This window comes from Bombus fervidus, chromosome 3 (assembly GCF_041682495.2).
Source record: "Bombus fervidus isolate BK054 chromosome 3, iyBomFerv1, whole genome shotgun sequence".
Taxonomy (NCBI): domain Eukaryota; kingdom Metazoa; phylum Arthropoda; class Insecta; order Hymenoptera; family Apidae; genus Bombus; species Bombus fervidus.
In genome coordinates, this window is record NC_091519.1 from 16,811,518 (window position 1) to 16,828,632 (window position 17,115).

The following is a 17,115-nucleotide window of genomic DNA, read 5'->3' on the forward strand; positions in this document are numbered from 1 at the left end:
TCATTACATCGTTCGGAAAGTTCATCATTTTCTTAAATTAATTTAATCTCCTCCCAAGCAAAAAGGTTTTATTCTACGTCTCTAACTTATCGTTAGTTTTATACGAGGAATTATCTCCTTTTCGGTTGTACCACGATTTCGCAAACGCCTTGTATTTCCCACGTCTATCGCAATCGTTAATTCGATGTTTTATTGCGTATTTTGAATTTCTTCCATTTAATCATTTTCATACGAATACTCTTAATCGGTATACTTCGTATCTCAAATTATAGAAGAACCAATCAATCCATGCGAGCCTTCGCCTTGTGGTCCAAACGCGATCTGCCAACAACGTGACAACGTCGGTGCGTGTATCTGCATCGACGATTACCACGGAAATCCCTACGAAGGCTGCCAACCAGAATGCATCCTCAGTTCAGACTGTCCAACGAACAAAGCCTGCGTTCGCAACAAATGTGAAGATCCATGTCCAGGAATATGCGGCATCCAGGCTCAGTGTTCCGTCATCAACCACATCCCTACTTGCACATGTCAACCTGGCTACGTAGGAGATCCCTTCAGCATCTGTAATTTACCAATCAATGCAGACACTGAGCCCACTGTCACTGATCCATGTAGTCCTACGCCTTGCGGACCCAATAGCTTGTGCAGAGCTGTGAAAGATCAAGCTGTGTGTACTTGCCAGGAATCGTTCGTTGGCTCTCCGCCTAACTGCAAGCCTGAGTGTGTCGTAAATTCTGAATGCCCTCAAAATAGGGCTTGTTACAAATACAAGTGTAATGATCCTTGTCCTGGAACGTGTGGAGTGGGAGCTAATTGTCGTGTAATTAATCACAATCCGCTGTGTAGCTGTCCTCAGGGTACTACGGGAGATCCTTTCTCTAGATGCTATCCTCAGACGAGTGAGTATTTAATATAATAATTATATGACCGATCTTTAAAAACCTTGTTTGAATTAAATTAACAAATTGACATTATTTTAAAATTATATCTTTTTCCAGTCACACCAACGCCACCAGTGGGTGATCCTTGCAGCCCAAGTCCGTGCGGCCTCTACGCAGAATGTAGAGCAATTGGCGATCAAGCTGCTTGTTCATGCCTCAAGAACTACATAGGACTACCACCAAATTGTCGGCCAGAGTGCGTCGTTAACACAGATTGTCCTTCTAATCAAGCCTGCATCTCGGAAAAATGCAGAGATCCTTGCATTGGATCGTGTGGACAAAATGCAGATTGCAGAGTGCAGAATCATATTCCTGTCTGCTTGTGCCAACCAGGATACACCGGCGATCCTTTCACGCTATGCTCGCAGATAATAGGTATTTATTAAATTCGAAGGAAAAACACGACAAGTCTATTTCTGTTTATTATTTATTTTACAGAACAACCAAAGCCAGAAGATCTGTGCAATCCATCCCCCTGTGGACCAAACGCAAATTGCAGAGAGGGAATCTGCACGTGCCTTCCAAACTATTTCGGTGATCCATACTCGTACTGTCGTCCAGAATGCACTATGAATTCGGACTGCTCTCGAGTAAAGGCGTGTGTCAATCAATTTTGCGTGGATCCTTGTATTGGCACGTGTGGAACCAATGCGAAATGCGACGTGGTCAATCACATTCCTATGTGCAGCTGTTTCCCTGGTACCACTGGAGATCCGTTCACACTGTGTCGACCACAGATATCTGAAGGTGTGTATAATATACATATGAGTTTTAGTTTTTTAATATACATATGAATTTGTATAAGCAGTCCGCAGAAGTACACGAGGACTATATTAAAGAAATTTTGATCGATTTCTCAGAACCAAGAAAACAACCATGCACACCGTCTCCCTGTGGGCCGAACAGCATTTGCAAGGTGGTGAACGATCATGCAGTCTGCTCTTGTCAGACTGACTTTATCGGTAGTCCTCCTGCGTGCAGACCAGAGTGTGTAGTGAGTGCCGAGTGTCCGTTAACTCAGGCGTGTCTCGCTAACAAGTGTCAAGATCCGTGTCCAGGAACTTGTGGACAGAATACCAAGTGTCAAGTAGTCAATCACAATCCAATATGCAGCTGCTCCGAGGGACACACTGGCGATCCTTTCACTAGATGTTACATCATGCCAAGTAAGCTATCTCGTTTCTATATTTAGACATTTATCCATCTACATAGCTTGGTTTGAAAAGCAATGGAATTGCCGATGTATCGAATCATACACCGAACGTTCTTCTAAAAATCGTTCATTTTATCGAATGTATGTTCTTTCCACGTAAAGAAAGAAATGATAAATCAGTTAGTAAATAGATTTTCCGAGACACAATTGCATTATGTCAAAGATATTGACTTCAAATCTCTCGAAAAATATTGATTTCGAAAATGTTAACTGTCGTATTTTAGATACTAAACTTATATATTTGCATCGAATACATTGTCCCTCTTTTTACGCCTGTTATATCGAATACAGCCTTTTAATCGCTAAGTAACATCGAAATCAGATAATCGACAGAATTATATTTAAATATATTTCTTCCGTAATCTTAAAATATTATTTCTTGAAATTTCAGGACAACCACCAGTACCAACGAACCCGTGTCAACCATCTCCGTGCGGTCCGAACGCGGAGTGCCAAGTGCGAGGTGATAGTTCAGCGTGTTCGTGTATCGAGAATTACATCGGTGTTCCACCAAATTGTAGACCTCAGTGTACAATTAATCCCGAGTGTCCGCCGCATTTAGCGTGTATGCAACAAAAGTGTCGCGATCCGTGCGTCGGTTTGTGCGGTTTGAATGCTCAGTGTACGGTGGTGAATCATCACGCGGTGTGTGCTTGCGTCGATGGTTACAGCGGAAATCCATTCAGCGTTTGCGAGGCGATCCCGAATGGTGAGTCTACCAAAGAACAATTTTTCATATTTCTCTCCTTCTTTTTCTCCTATTTGCAAATTTCGTCGTTTGCATGCGGACGAAGTGCAGGTAAGTGCTGATTTACATCTTCCAGAGTTAGACTGCGGATTTCGGCAAATTTATGGAAAATTTGAAGATGCAAAAGTGCGTGTAATATACAAAAATATTTGTGGAATATAATATGTAAAAAAACGTACAATATGCAAAGTACAACATAATATAAATATAATATAAAAGATATAATGTAATTTCTCGCTATAACGTTTAGTATGTAAAAAAATGGTCTATCTAACATTATCATTTCTTAATTAAATTCGTAAAGATATGAATTTGCGTAAATATCCGCAGCCTAATATTAACGATCATTTCGTTTGCTAACAAATAATCATATTTTCGTCGTTGAGAAAGAAGAGGCCCTAACAAACTCGGTGACAAAACGTCACTATGGTGGCGGGGCCATGAATAATGTTCAACATGCACTTAGAGTGAGAATAATCGCTAATTGCATAATCACACCTGCGATTAACGTACCCAACGAAGTTGAGCACGGCTTCGAAAACCCCCTCACGTACATATAATTGAGAAAGTAATCGTAAATGAAATATATAACCATGTTAAGAGATTGAATGGTGGCGGAGCCTATGGAATATAGGCTCTAATTATACTGTCCCTGAATGATACCCGATAACCAATTCATCCCCTCGAATATGTAGGATATTGCACGTACTGACCATTCCCAATCCAAGCATAATGCTTTGAAACAACCCTAAGGTTGAAACGTCCTGAGTTGGAAAAGTCTTGGAACGTTTGGTCCCCTATGTACCCGTACGAATTACCCTTGTTGCTCTGGATACAAAGGCATTAACCCTTAAAAAGTGATAGGAGCTTACCCTTCCCGATTAAAGATTGAAACCGACCTCGAAGACACGCTTATTAAAAAGTACTTATAAGAATTAATTCCCTAACCCTAGATTATTAAGAAGATTAAAAACCCTAATAAACCCCGAATGCTTAGAAGCGTTTAGAAGATAGTAGACGTTTGAAGACACGCCTCATGACCCCAAATCACCCTAACACCCGATGCTAGAGCGAGAGCCAGTAATAGGAGATTGAATCTTACCCTTGAAGGTCCAGAAAAACGCAAGCATTTGAATGCTTGTTATTTAAGGAAGCTTTTGCTTATCCTCGATCATCCATTCGCAAATTTATTAAAACCTAATGAAAATTCAACGAATATTCATACCACTGCACGAGCTTTCATCAAACACCGCATGATGAATTTAAACATAAGTGAAAGTGTTTCTCTTTTCGATCAGATACACCCTTAGATATTAGGAAACCATGCGAGCCATCCCCCTGTGGTACCAACGCGATCTGTCGCGAAAACAATGGCGTCGGTTCCTGTTCCTGTCTGCCAGACTACATTGGTGACCCCTACGAAGGATGCAGACCCGAATGTACCCAAAATCCCGATTGCTCCAAGACGATGGCCTGCATGGGCCTCAAGTGCCGAGACCCCTGTCCAGGAACATGTGGATTGCAAGCCCGTTGCGAAACGATCAATCACGTACCTGCGTGTTCATGTAACCCTGGATACACTGGCAATCCGTTCACCTATTGCTCCCCCATCTCCGTTGCTCGTAAGATTCCGTTTTGTGTCACGTTTTGCAACTATAGACGCTTGATCATTAAACAAAGATAGAGACGTAGAACGTAGAATCGAGACCTTCATATTCATATAGCAGCGAGTAGAATAGTAACGAGGAATCAAAGTGTTGTTTAGATTAATCAAGCTGTTAGTTCGTTCAAGTAACTTGAAACAATTTTTCGAGAGTGAAAACGCCATTTACTTAATTTGGAATATATTATCTTTATAAACTTGAAGTACGTGCACGTATTTGGTGTTTTAAGCGAAGTTCTAATTAGTCACGCGTGAAAGAATATTCCAAGTCAAGTAAATAAATCACTTAGACCGATCATATATTGTTTCAAATTACTCCCACTGAAGTACCTTAATTAATCTAAATCATACTTAAGAGGATACCATGGCAGAGGACATACACAGAGAACTAACTTTCCAATCAGATAGTCAATTTAATTTCCGTGAGATCTCCTCATTTTTCCTCGACTTCGAATAGAAGATCATCGTTACGTTTCATTAGATTCGTTGCACAAGTAGTTTAACGAGCACAAAGCTTGATATATTTGCAACTGTGGCATATGTAGGCTGTTTAATGCAATTTTCCCTTACACAGCAAACCCCATAGAGTCAAACCCCTGTAGTCCGTCTCCATGCGGACCGAATAGTCAATGTCGAAACGTCAACGACCATGCTGTGTGTACCTGCCTGGCAAATTTCATTGGAAGCCCACCAACTTGTCGACCCGAATGCGTGGTAAACAGTGAATGTTCGAGGGAACTTGCGTGCATTAATCAAAAATGTGCGTCCCCGTGCATGAACTCGTGTGGTATCAATACGCAGTGTAAGGTGATCAACCACAGCCCCATATGCATCTGCAATATTGGATACACTGGTGATCCGTTTACGAAATGCTTCCCTACTCCACGTAAGAATATTTCTCTTGATATTTTCTCCATCATGGATCATCGAGTTTCTTTAACCCTCCATTTAAGAGTCAGGATCAGCTAATAACAATTTCTATTTTATCAGACTCTAACGAAAGCATACGAGTTGCTTTAATATACTAGATATTAAAGATTCACAGCTTCTATTGTACAATGGTTACGCATTATATTCTCATTATTTATGGTCTCATTATGTTTTCCAATCTCATCGACGTGCAACTTATAATTAATGAATTTAGGATACTTTCATCGTAACACGTTCGTCAGCTTGAGTTTCATATTATGCATAACCTACTTCGTCAAACATCCAGAATTTAAAATATTTTAAAGCCTTCGACAATGCGTAATCTACTTCATCAAATATCCAGTATTCAAAAGTTCTAAAACTTTCGATTCATCCTAACAAGTTGAATACGAACTGCTTCTATTAAAATTAACCACGTATAATGTAATCAACAAATTTTAGAATCACCCCAGAAAGACACTGACCTCGCTCCCAAAGATCCATGCGTGCCATCACCCTGTGGCATGTATGCAGAATGCAGGAACATCGGTGGTACAGCCTCTTGTTCCTGTCTGCCAAGATATATCGGATCCCCACCGACCTGTCGACCGGAATGTCGCGTGAATTCAGATTGCCCCATGAATCTTGCGTGTACCAATGAGAAGTGCAGAGATCCTTGCCAAGGATCCTGTGGTGTCACGTCCCTGTGCACGGTTTACAACCACGTGCCTGTGTGCACCTGCCCTGAAGGATACACCGGCGATCCTTTCAGCAATTGCTATCCTGCACCCATTAAACCAAGTAAGGAAATTCAAGAAAAAGTAAGAATTGAAATTTGTATGGTCTGTAAAAAATACGAGACACGTCCGTTCCTTTAACAGCTGAACCAACTGTTGTTGACCCTTGTGCATCGTCACCATGTGGACCTAATGCACGTTGCGACGGTGGAATTTGCACATGTTTACCAGAGTATCAGGGAGATCCTTATGTTGGTTGTCGACCAGAGTGTGTACTGAATACGGATTGTCCTCAGAATCGAGCTTGCATCAGGAACAAATGTGTCGATCCTTGCCCCGGTACATGTGGTCGAAATGCGCAGTGTCTGATATTCAATCATGTGCCCATGTGCAGCTGCCCCAGTGGAATGGTTGGAAATGCATTTGTTCAGTGCACTGTCCTTCAAGGTACAACTCCAGGAACTTATCTTTTAACCCTTAATTCATATCGCTATATTATAGACGGTATAACACATTTAGTTATATTTCAATTAATTACCGATATTATTTGCGATACTAATGTGAGAAAATATTCGTTATGACGGAAACTTAAATATCTACGATATTGTAACAATGACAGATACTGTAAAGAGGAATCCCTGTTCGCCGTCACCCTGTGGACCAAATAGCGTGTGTAGAGAGATCAATGAACAGCCAGTATGTTCCTGCGTAGCAGGATTCCTAGGTGCACCACCTACCTGTAGACCAGAATGTACAGTCAGTTCAGATTGTCCTTTATCAGAAGCTTGTACCAATCAGAAATGTGTCAATCCCTGTCCCGGTTCATGTGGATTCAGAGCTACTTGTAATGTTGTCAATCATAATCCTATATGCAGTTGTCCATCAGAATTCACTGGCGATCCATTTGTTCAATGTGTTCCACGACGTAAGAATTGTCTCCTCGATGTATCATCATTAGCGAAGTTTATAAAACTAATAATAGTAATCCACACATGTACTTTTAGCACCTGAACCCATTGTGCCACAAAACCCATGCGAACCTTCTCCATGCGGACCCAATGCAGAATGCAGAGTGGTCAATGACGCTCCCTCTTGCTCTTGTTCGCCGGAATTCATAGGCACACCTCCTAATTGCAGACCTGAATGTATCAGTAATAGCGAATGTGCAACTCATTTGGCTTGTATCAATCAGAAATGCAGAGACCCTTGTCCAGGATCCTGTGGCGCTAACGCTGAATGTCGCGTTGTCAGTCATACACCTATGTGCGTGTGTCCGAGCGACTATACCGGTGATCCCTTCACTCAATGTACACCTAGACCACGTAAGGATCAACATTTTTGTTTACTGTTATTTTGTTATTATATCCATTATCCATTGGTCAGAGGAATTAGCAGTCGAAACCTTTTACTTTGACTATCTATGCAGGAAATATTTTATTACATTAATTTTCCGTATTTTCTGAATATTGTAAAACTTTTTAGCTGTCCCTGTGAATATTTCTCCATGCACTCCTTCGCCATGTGGCTTCAACGCGATATGCAAAGAACAAAACGGTATAGGCTCGTGTTCCTGTTCTCCCGATTACATTGGCAACCCTTATGAAGGTTGTCGCCCTGAATGTGTCGTTGATACGGACTGTCCATCCACCTTGAGCTGTATACGTTCTAAATGTCAAGATCCTTGTCCAGGCACTTGTGGAACGAACACAGAGTGCAAGGTTATCAATCATCGTCCTGCGTGCACGTGTATTCAAGGTTACAGTGGAAATCCCTTCCAATACTGCACCTTGATGCGTGAATTTGGTATGAGTATTAGCTGTTCGTTATAATATGCATTTGACATAAACTCTTACGAATGAAAAGATTGCAATTCTTGTATTTCGAAAGATTAAAAGATTACAATATTTTCTATAAATATTTTCTATAAATTTAAATCGCAATCTTGTAGAAGATAAACCGACGTACAAGGACCCATGCAATCCTTCACCTTGTGGACCAAACAGTCAATGTCGAGTAGTAAATGATCAAGGAGTTTGTTCCTGTCTGCCAGAATATACAGGCGTACCTCCAATGTGCCGACCTGAGTGCGTTCTAAACTCAGAGTGTCCTCAAGATCGTGCATGTGTTAACCAGAAATGCGTGGATCCGTGTCCAGCTTCTTGTGGCACATTCGCTACATGCGTGGTCAGGAATCACAGTCCAATCTGTGCATGTAGGCAATCATACACGGGAGATCCCTTCACCAGATGCTTCCCTATTCCACGTAAGATATATCGAAATATTTCGAGTAACTTAATATTAGAAAAGTTGAGTACGATTCACATTTCGCAATTGCATTTTTAGAAGCTACCCCTCCTACAGCACTCGAAGTTACACAACCATGTTTGCCTTCTCCTTGCGGACCAAATTCAGAATGTCGTGTGGTTAATGGTGGACCATCTTGTCAATGTCGACCATCTTATATTGGAAGTCCTCCAAACTGTCGTCCAGAATGTACAGTGAATTCTGATTGTTCTCCTAGTCAGGCTTGCATGAGAGCAAAATGCAGAGACCCTTGCCCAGGTTCTTGTGGATCTAATGCTCAGTGTACTGTACTCAATCACGTTCCTATATGTTCCTGCTTCGAAGGATACACAGGAGATCCTTTCAGTAACTGCTATCCTGCTCCCGTTAAGCCAAGTAAGGAAGTTGAAATAAAAAGCCCAATCTGAGATTATTGAAAAGTTCCTAGAATATAATAGGATTGTTCCTTTCGCAGCTGAACTTACTGTTGCTGACCCTTGTACACCATCGCCTTGTGGTCCCAATGCACGTTGTGACAATGGAATTTGTACATGTCTATCAGAATATCAGGGTGATCCATACGTAGGTTGTCGTCCAGAATGTGTATTGAACACAGACTGTCCTCAGAATAGAGCTTGTTTAAGAAACAAGTGCGTTGATCCTTGTCCTGGTACATGTGGTGTCAATGCAGAATGTTTAGTATACAATCATGTGCCCATGTGCAGTTGCCCAAGTGGAATGGTTGGAAACGCATTCGTTCAGTGCACAATTCTTCAAGGTATAGATCAATGAATTTTCTTTCCAACATTCGATTCGTGTCGCTTCATTTTGTAACGCATTTTAAAACCATTTCAAAAAACTGTATCGTATTGTGATGACGATAGATACCGTCAAAGGAAACCCATGTTCGCCTTCACCGTGTGGACCAAACAGTGTTTGTCGAGAGATCAATGGTCAGCCTGTTTGCTCCTGCGTAGCAGGATACTTAGGAGCACCACCAACTTGCAGGCCAGAATGTACAGTCAGTTCCGATTGTCCACCGACACAGGCTTGCACCAATCAGAAATGTGTCAATCCTTGCCCTGGTACATGTGGGTTTAGAGCAATCTGCAATGTTGTCAATCATAATCCGATATGCAGCTGTCCACCTGAACTCTCTGGCGATCCATTTGTTCAGTGTGTTCCACGACGTAAGATTTAGTCCTTCAAGATTTGAACGCTGAACAGAATTTAGAAGCGTAAGACAGATAATCGTAATTTGTACGTGTCTTTTTAGCACCCGAGCCCGTAGTGCCACAAAACCCATGCGAACCATCTCCGTGTGGACCCAATGCAGAATGCAGAGTCGTCAATGGTGCACCCTCTTGTTCCTGTTTGTCGGAATTCATAGGAGCCCCACCTAATTGCAGGCCCGAATGTGTTAGCAATAGTGAATGTCCTAGTCAGTTTGCTTGTATGAATAAAAAATGCAGGGATCCTTGTCCTGGATCTTGTGGGGCTAACGCCGAGTGTCGTGTCGTCAGTCATACACCTATGTGTATTTGTCCTGATCAATATACTGGTGATCCTTTCACTCAGTGTACACTCAAACCACGTAAGGATAAAAATCTATATTTTCTTCCTTTTGAACTTTCACTTATAGTCAAAGAAGTATTTTTGAGAAGGCAGAACCTTTGACTTTCACGATCGCTTATTATATTTGTTGCCCTTCGATTGCTCTGACTATTTCAAAAATTTCTAGCTGTTCCCGTCAATCTCTCCCCATGTAGTCCATCGCCGTGCGGTTTCAATGCGATATGTAAAGAACAGAACGGTGTCGGTTCATGTTCCTGTGCAGCCGATTACATCGGCAACCCTTACGAAGGGTGCCGCCCTGAGTGTGTCGTTGACACGGACTGTCCATCAGCATTAAGTTGTATACGCTCTAAATGCCAAGATCCCTGCCCAGGTACTTGTGGCACGAACGCAGAATGCAAGGTCATCAATCATCGTCCTGCGTGCACGTGCTTCCGAGACTACACTGGGAATCCATTCCAATACTGTACCTTGATACGTGAAATAGGTACGAAAAATCTCTCAGATGTTTGATTAGGATCATTATAGTAAATTTTTTTCATTCATGAATTTTTATTTCTGAAAAATCTAAATTAAAATCTCTTATAGAAGACGAAATGAAATATAAGGATCCATGTAACCCTTCACCCTGTGGACCAAACAGTCAGTGTCGCGTAGTAAACGGTCAAGGAGTCTGCTCCTGTCTACCAGAATTCACGGGTGCACCTCCTATGTGTCGCCCAGAGTGTACTCTAAATTCTGAGTGCCCTGAAGAACGTGCATGCGTTAACCAGAAATGTGTGGACCCGTGCCCCGCATCTTGTGGCAAATTTGCCACGTGTGTGGTAAAAAATCACAGTCCAATTTGTGCTTGCAGAGAAGCATACACTGGAGATCCATTCACTAGATGTTTCCCCATCCCACGTAAGACATTTCGGAAAATTCCAAATTAATTTACATACTCTTTGATATAAAATTAGACAGATTTCTGATTTGGTAATTACCCTTTTAGAAGCCTTACCACCAGCCACAGTCGAACCTTCACAACCTTGCTTGCCATCTCCTTGTGGTCCAAATTCAGAGTGTCGTGTAGTTAACGGAGGTCCATCTTGTCAGTGTCTACCAACTTACATTGGAAGTCCACCAAACTGTCGTCCAGAGTGTACAGTTAGCTCTGACTGTTCTCCTAGTCAAGCTTGTATAAGACAAAAATGCAGAGATCCTTGCCCAGGTTCTTGTGGATCTAACGCACAGTGTACAGTATCGAATCACGTTCCTGTATGTTCGTGTCTAAGCGGATACACAGGAGATCCTTTCAACAGTTGCAATCTTGCACCCGTTAAACCAAGTAAGAAAAATTAAAAGACAGGGGTACCTAATAATTATGATTAATCTGTAAAAAAATGCAAAATATTTTTATTGCCTTTATAGCTGAACCCACGATTATTGACCCTTGTGCATCATCACCTTGCGGTCCCAATGCACGTTGCGACAGTGGAATCTGTACATGTTTACCAGAGTATCAAGGAGATCCTTACATTGGTTGTCGACCAGAATGTGTGTTGAATACAGATTGCCCTCAGAATCGTGCTTGTCTGAGAAACAAGTGTGTTGATCCTTGTCCTGGTACTTGTGGCATAAATGCAGAATGTCTGGTGTACAGTCACGTGCCCATGTGCAGCTGTCCCAACGGAATGGTTGGAAATGCATTTGTTCAGTGCACTGTTCTCCAAGGTACAAATTAAGAAATTTCATTTGCGATGATAACTTAATTCTCATCTCACACGCCTCTGACTGTCTACCATTATATTTTAACGATAGATACCATACAAAGAAACCCTTGTTCACCTTCACCATGTGGACCAAACAGTATTTGTCGAGAGATCAATGGACAGCCCGTTTGTTCGTGCGTAGCAGGATTCCTAGGTGCTCCTCCAACTTGTAGACCAGAATGTACACTCAGTTCTGATTGTTCTCTATCAGAAGCTTGTAGTAATCAAAAATGTGTCAACCCTTGTCCCGGCTCATGTGGATTCAGAGCTACTTGTAACGTTGTCAATCATAATCCTATATGCAGCTGCCCATCAGACCTCACTGGCGATCCATTTGTTCAATGTACCCCACGCCGTAAGCAGTATTCCTTTAAAATTGGATCTTCTGTAGATCTTTTTTCAAAACATAAAGCTTATTCATATATATGTTTTTAGCACCTGAGCCCGTTGTACCCCAAAACCCATGCGAACCTTCTCCATGCGGACCAAATTCTCAATGCAGAGTTGTCAACGATGCTCCCTCATGTTCTTGTTTGTCGGAATTCATAGGCGCACCTCCAAATTGTCGACCGGAATGTGTCAGTAATAGTGAATGTCCAAGTCAATTGGCTTGTATGAACCAAAAATGCAAAGATCCTTGTCCTGGATCCTGTGGAGCTAACGCAGAATGTCGCGTTGTCAGTCACACTCCAATGTGTATCTGCCCCGACGCTTATGTTGGTGATCCATTCACTCAGTGTACACCTAGACCACGTAAGGGCCAAGAGTATTCTTTTCCTAATATTTTTTTTCTAAGTTACAGTTATCCAAAATTTTTATTCCTCGAAGATATTAAACGATAACGTTAAAACGTTTTAGCTATCCCCATCAATGTTTCTCCATGCACCCCATCACCGTGTGGCTTCAACGCGATATGCAGAGAACAAAACGGTGTAGGTTCCTGTTCCTGTTTAAATGATTATATTGGCAACCCCTATCAAGGATGTCGCCCTGAATGTGTCGTTGACACTGACTGTTCATCCACAATGAGCTGCATACGCTCTAAATGTCAAGATCCTTGCCCCGGCACGTGTGGCACGAACGCAGAGTGCAAAGTCATCAATCATCGTCCTGCATGCACTTGTCTCCAAGGTTACAGTGGAAATCCCTTCCAATACTGTACAGTAATCCGAGAAATAGGTATGAGTATTTACCCCTTCGTTCTGGTATGCATTTGATATAAACTCTGACGCTTGCAGTTCGCTTGCAGTTAGCTTATTTCGAAAGATTACAAGAAATATCTCTTATAATTCTAAATCCTAATTTTCTAGAAGATACACCAATATATAAGGATCCATGCAACCCTTCACCTTGCGGACCAAATAGTCAATGTCGAGTAGTAAATGATCAAGGTGTTTGCTCTTGTTTGGCTGAATTCACTGGTACACCCCCCATGTGTCGTCCTGAGTGTACTTTAAATTCAGAATGTCCACAAGATCGTGCGTGCGTTAACCAGAAATGTGTTAATCCATGTCCTGCTTCATGTGGAACATTCGCCACTTGTGTTGTCAGGAACCATAGTCCAATTTGTGCCTGCAGAGAATCATACACCGGGGATCCCTTCACTAGATGTTTCCCCGTTCCACGTAAGATATCGCGACACTAATTTAAATTGTTCTAAAATAGAAAGATTCTTCATTTCGTAATTCCATATTTAGAAGCTGCACCACCTACAGCAGTCGATGTTTCACAACCATGTTTGCCTTCTCCTTGCGGTCCAAATTCAGAATGTCGTGTGGTTAATGGTGGACCATCTTGTCAATGTCTACCAACTTATATTGGAAGTCCTCCAAATTGTCGTCCAGAGTGTACAGTAAATTCTGATTGTTCCGCAAGCCAGACTTGCATGAGACAAAGGTGCAGAGATCCTTGTCCAGGTTCATGTGGTTCCAATGCCCAGTGCACGGTGCTTAATCACGTTCCTATATGCACCTGTTTCGAAGGATACACTGGAGATCCTTTCAGTAACTGCAATCTCGCTCCCGCCATACCAAGTAAGAAAGATACAAAAATATGACGAATTATAATTTGCAAAAGAGTTCTAAAAAATGAGGAACATGTTTATTCCTTTGATAGCTGAACCAACTATTGTTGATCCCTGTGCATCATCACCTTGTGGACCCAATGCACGTTGCGACAATGGAATATGTACATGTTTGGCAGAATATCAAGGGGACCCTTATATGGGTTGTCGACCAGAATGTGTACTGAACACGGACTGTCCTCAGAATCGAGCTTGTTTAAAGAATAAGTGTATCGATCCTTGTCCTGGTACATGTGGTTTAAATGCAGAATGTTTAGTATACAATCATGTGCCTATGTGTACCTGTCCCGTTGGCATGATTGGAAATGCTTTCGTTCAGTGCACTGTCGCCCAAGGTACAGTTTGTAAAATATTCTTTGCTATATTAATCGCAAACAGTTCGCTTCTGACGCTCGTCTAATCGTCTATCACATTGTCATGATGATAGATACCATAGAAAGAAATCCATGTTTGCCTTCGCCGTGTGGACCAAACAGCGTTTGTCGAGAGATCAATGGTCAGCCTGTCTGCTCCTGCGTAGCAGGATTCTTAGGTGCACCACCAACTTGTAGACCAGAGTGCACAGTCAGTACTGATTGTCCATTGACACAAGCTTGTACCAATCAGAAGTGTGTAAATCCATGTCCGGGTTCATGTGGATTCAGAGCTGTTTGCAACGTTGTCAATCATAATCCTATATGCAGTTGTCCAGCAGACCTCACTGGCGATCCGTTTGTTCAATGTGTTCCACCACGTAAGATCTATTTCTTCGTATATGATCTTTGAACAAAATTATTATCAAACATATTAATAATTCATACACATATTTTTAGCACCCGAACCCGTAGTGCCACAAAATCCATGCGAACCTACTCCGTGCGGCCCCAACTCTCAATGTAGGGTTGTCAACGATGCTCCCTCATGTTCTTGTTCTCCAGAATTTATAGGCGCACCTCCCAATTGTCGACCGGAATGTGTCAGTAATAGTGAATGTCCTAGTCAGTTTGCTTGCATCAATCAGAAATGCAGAGATCCTTGTCCTGGATCCTGCGGGGCGAACGCGGAGTGTCGTGTTGTCAGTCATACTCCAATGTGTGTTTGCCCCGAGGATTATACTGGTGACCCCTTCACGCAGTGTACACCAAGACCACGTAAGGATGAAGAATTCTTTTCCCAGTTTTCGAATGTTCTAATTATTGCTATTGAAATATTTGTTTCCTATGGATATAATAAGTAATTCTATCTATCTATAGTCTCAAAATTTTCTGATTTCTCAAAATCGTTTTAGCTGTTCCCGTCAGTCTTTCTCCGTGCACCCCATCACCATGCGGTTTCAATGCGATATGCAAAGAGCAAAACGGTGTGGGATCTTGTTCCTGCTTGTCTGATTACATTGGTAATCCTTATGAAGGGTGTCGACCCGAATGTGTCATTGATACCGATTGTGCATCCACATTGAGCTGTATACGATCCAAATGTCAAGATCCTTGTCCAGGGACTTGTGGTACAAATGCAGAGTGTAAGGTCATAAATCATCGCCCTGCATGTACATGCATTCAAGGATACAGTGGGAATCCCTTCCAATTCTGTACTCTCATTCGGGAGATAGGTATGAAAGAAATTCGAATCGACATATTTAATAACCACCGTTATGGTTACAAACATGGTGAACAACTATAACACTTGAAAAATGAAAATTTTGTAGAAGATGACACGAAATACAAAGATCCATGCAACCCTTCACCTTGCGGACCCAACAGTCAGTGTCGCGTAGTAAACGGACAAGGAGTCTGCTCCTGTCTGCAAGAATTCACTGGCACACCTCCCATGTGTCGTCCCGAGTGTACTTTAAATTCGGAATGTCCACAAGATCGTGCGTGCGTTAACCAGAAATGTGTTAATCCATGCCCTGCTTCGTGTGGAACATTCGCCACTTGCGTGGTCAGGAACCACAGTCCAATTTGTGCCTGCAGAGATTCATATACCGGCGATCCATTTACCAGATGTTTCCCTATTCCACGTGAGATATTTGAAGCTCGCATTTTAACCGTCCAAAAATTAGACGAATTGTTCGTAACATGTCTGCTTTTTTAGAAGCTACACCACCTACTGCAATTGAAGTTTCGCAACCTTGTTTGCCCTCTCCTTGTGGTCCAAATTCTGAATGTCGTGTGATCAATGGTGGCCCATCTTGCCAGTGTCGGTCAACTTACGTTGGAAGTCCACCAAACTGTCGGCCGGAATGTACAGTAAACTCCGATTGTTCCCCAAGTCAGGCCTGCATGAGAGAAAAATGCAGGGACCCTTGTCCAGGTTCTTGTGGTTCCAACGCCCAGTGCACGGTACTCAATCACGTTCCTATATGTTCCTGCTTCAACGGATACACCGGGGATCCTTTCAGCAATTGTTATCCAATTCCTGTGACACCAAGTAAGAAAGCCGAAGACGTAATATTCAGTAGAATCTGTGAAAGGTCAGACACGCATATGAAACACGTTTATTCTCCTAATAGCGGAACCATCTGTGGTTGATCCTTGCGCATCATCCCCTTGTGGCCCTAATGCACGGTGCGAAAGTGGCATTTGTACATGCTTGACAGACTATCAGGGTGATCCATATGTTGGGTGCCGACCAGAGTGTGTACTGAATACCGATTGTGCCCAGAACCGCGCTTGTTTGAGAAACAAATGCGTCGACCCTTGCCCTGGTACATGCGGTCGAAATGCAGAGTGTCTCGTATACAATCATGTGCCCATGTGCAGTTGCCCAAGTGGAATGGTTGGAAATGCGTTCGTACTGTGCACTGTCGCTCAAGGTACATCCCAAAAACTTCTTCTCTTTTCCTAACTTTCTCCGCAGGATAGTACTAAGTATTGCTTAGAATATTTACTCTATTACTATGATACCAGATACCGTAAACGGCAACCCATGCTCTCCTTCGCCTTGCGGACCAAACAGTGTCTGTCGAGAAATTAATGGACAACCTGTCTGCTCCTGCGTATCTGGATTTTTGGGAACACCACCTACTTGTAGACCAGAGTGTACAGTCAGCTCTGATTGTGCTCTGACACAAGCTTGTAGCAACCAGAAATGTGTCAATCCATGCTCTGGCACATGTGGGTTCAGAGCCATCTGCAACGTCGTTAATCATAATCCCATATGTGGCTGTCCACCTGAACTTACAGGCGATCCGTTTGTCCAATGTGTCCCCCGACGTAAGATTTCTTGCT

General features: G+C 42.4%; 1 protein-coding gene across 1 annotated transcript in view; it reads left to right on the plus strand.

Moving 5' to 3' along the window:
- The window catches only part of Dpy (fibrillin-like protein dumpy), a 114,809-nt gene that overhangs the window by 58,545 nt on the left and 39,149 nt on the right, over window positions 1–17,115 (plus strand). The window contains exons 59-92 of the mRNA XM_071999735.1: window positions 273–902; window positions 1,002–1,319; window positions 1,383–1,691; window positions 1,805–2,110; window positions 2,549–2,866; window positions 4,204–4,527; window positions 5,143–5,454; window positions 5,940–6,278; window positions 6,359–6,661; window positions 6,834–7,139; window positions 7,219–7,536; window positions 7,697–8,017; window positions 8,163–8,477; window positions 8,558–8,893; window positions 8,973–9,275; window positions 9,382–9,687; window positions 9,774–10,091; window positions 10,239–10,559; window positions 10,661–10,975; window positions 11,064–11,399; window positions 11,483–11,785; window positions 11,873–12,178; window positions 12,259–12,576; window positions 12,682–13,002; window positions 13,134–13,448; window positions 13,521–13,856; window positions 13,939–14,241; window positions 14,334–14,639; window positions 14,719–15,036; window positions 15,174–15,494; window positions 15,591–15,905; window positions 15,980–16,315; window positions 16,398–16,700; window positions 16,795–17,100. Coding sequence (XP_071855836.1) covers window positions 273–902; window positions 1,002–1,319; window positions 1,383–1,691; window positions 1,805–2,110; window positions 2,549–2,866; window positions 4,204–4,527; window positions 5,143–5,454; window positions 5,940–6,278; window positions 6,359–6,661; window positions 6,834–7,139; window positions 7,219–7,536; window positions 7,697–8,017; window positions 8,163–8,477; window positions 8,558–8,893; window positions 8,973–9,275; window positions 9,382–9,687; window positions 9,774–10,091; window positions 10,239–10,559; window positions 10,661–10,975; window positions 11,064–11,399; window positions 11,483–11,785; window positions 11,873–12,178; window positions 12,259–12,576; window positions 12,682–13,002; window positions 13,134–13,448; window positions 13,521–13,856; window positions 13,939–14,241; window positions 14,334–14,639; window positions 14,719–15,036; window positions 15,174–15,494; window positions 15,591–15,905; window positions 15,980–16,315; window positions 16,398–16,700; window positions 16,795–17,100 — 11,061 coding nt within the window. The remainder of the gene's footprint in view (window positions 1–272; window positions 903–1,001; window positions 1,320–1,382; window positions 1,692–1,804; window positions 2,111–2,548; window positions 2,867–4,203; window positions 4,528–5,142; window positions 5,455–5,939; window positions 6,279–6,358; window positions 6,662–6,833; window positions 7,140–7,218; window positions 7,537–7,696; window positions 8,018–8,162; window positions 8,478–8,557; window positions 8,894–8,972; window positions 9,276–9,381; window positions 9,688–9,773; window positions 10,092–10,238; window positions 10,560–10,660; window positions 10,976–11,063; window positions 11,400–11,482; window positions 11,786–11,872; window positions 12,179–12,258; window positions 12,577–12,681; window positions 13,003–13,133; window positions 13,449–13,520; window positions 13,857–13,938; window positions 14,242–14,333; window positions 14,640–14,718; window positions 15,037–15,173; window positions 15,495–15,590; window positions 15,906–15,979; window positions 16,316–16,397; window positions 16,701–16,794; window positions 17,101–17,115) is intronic.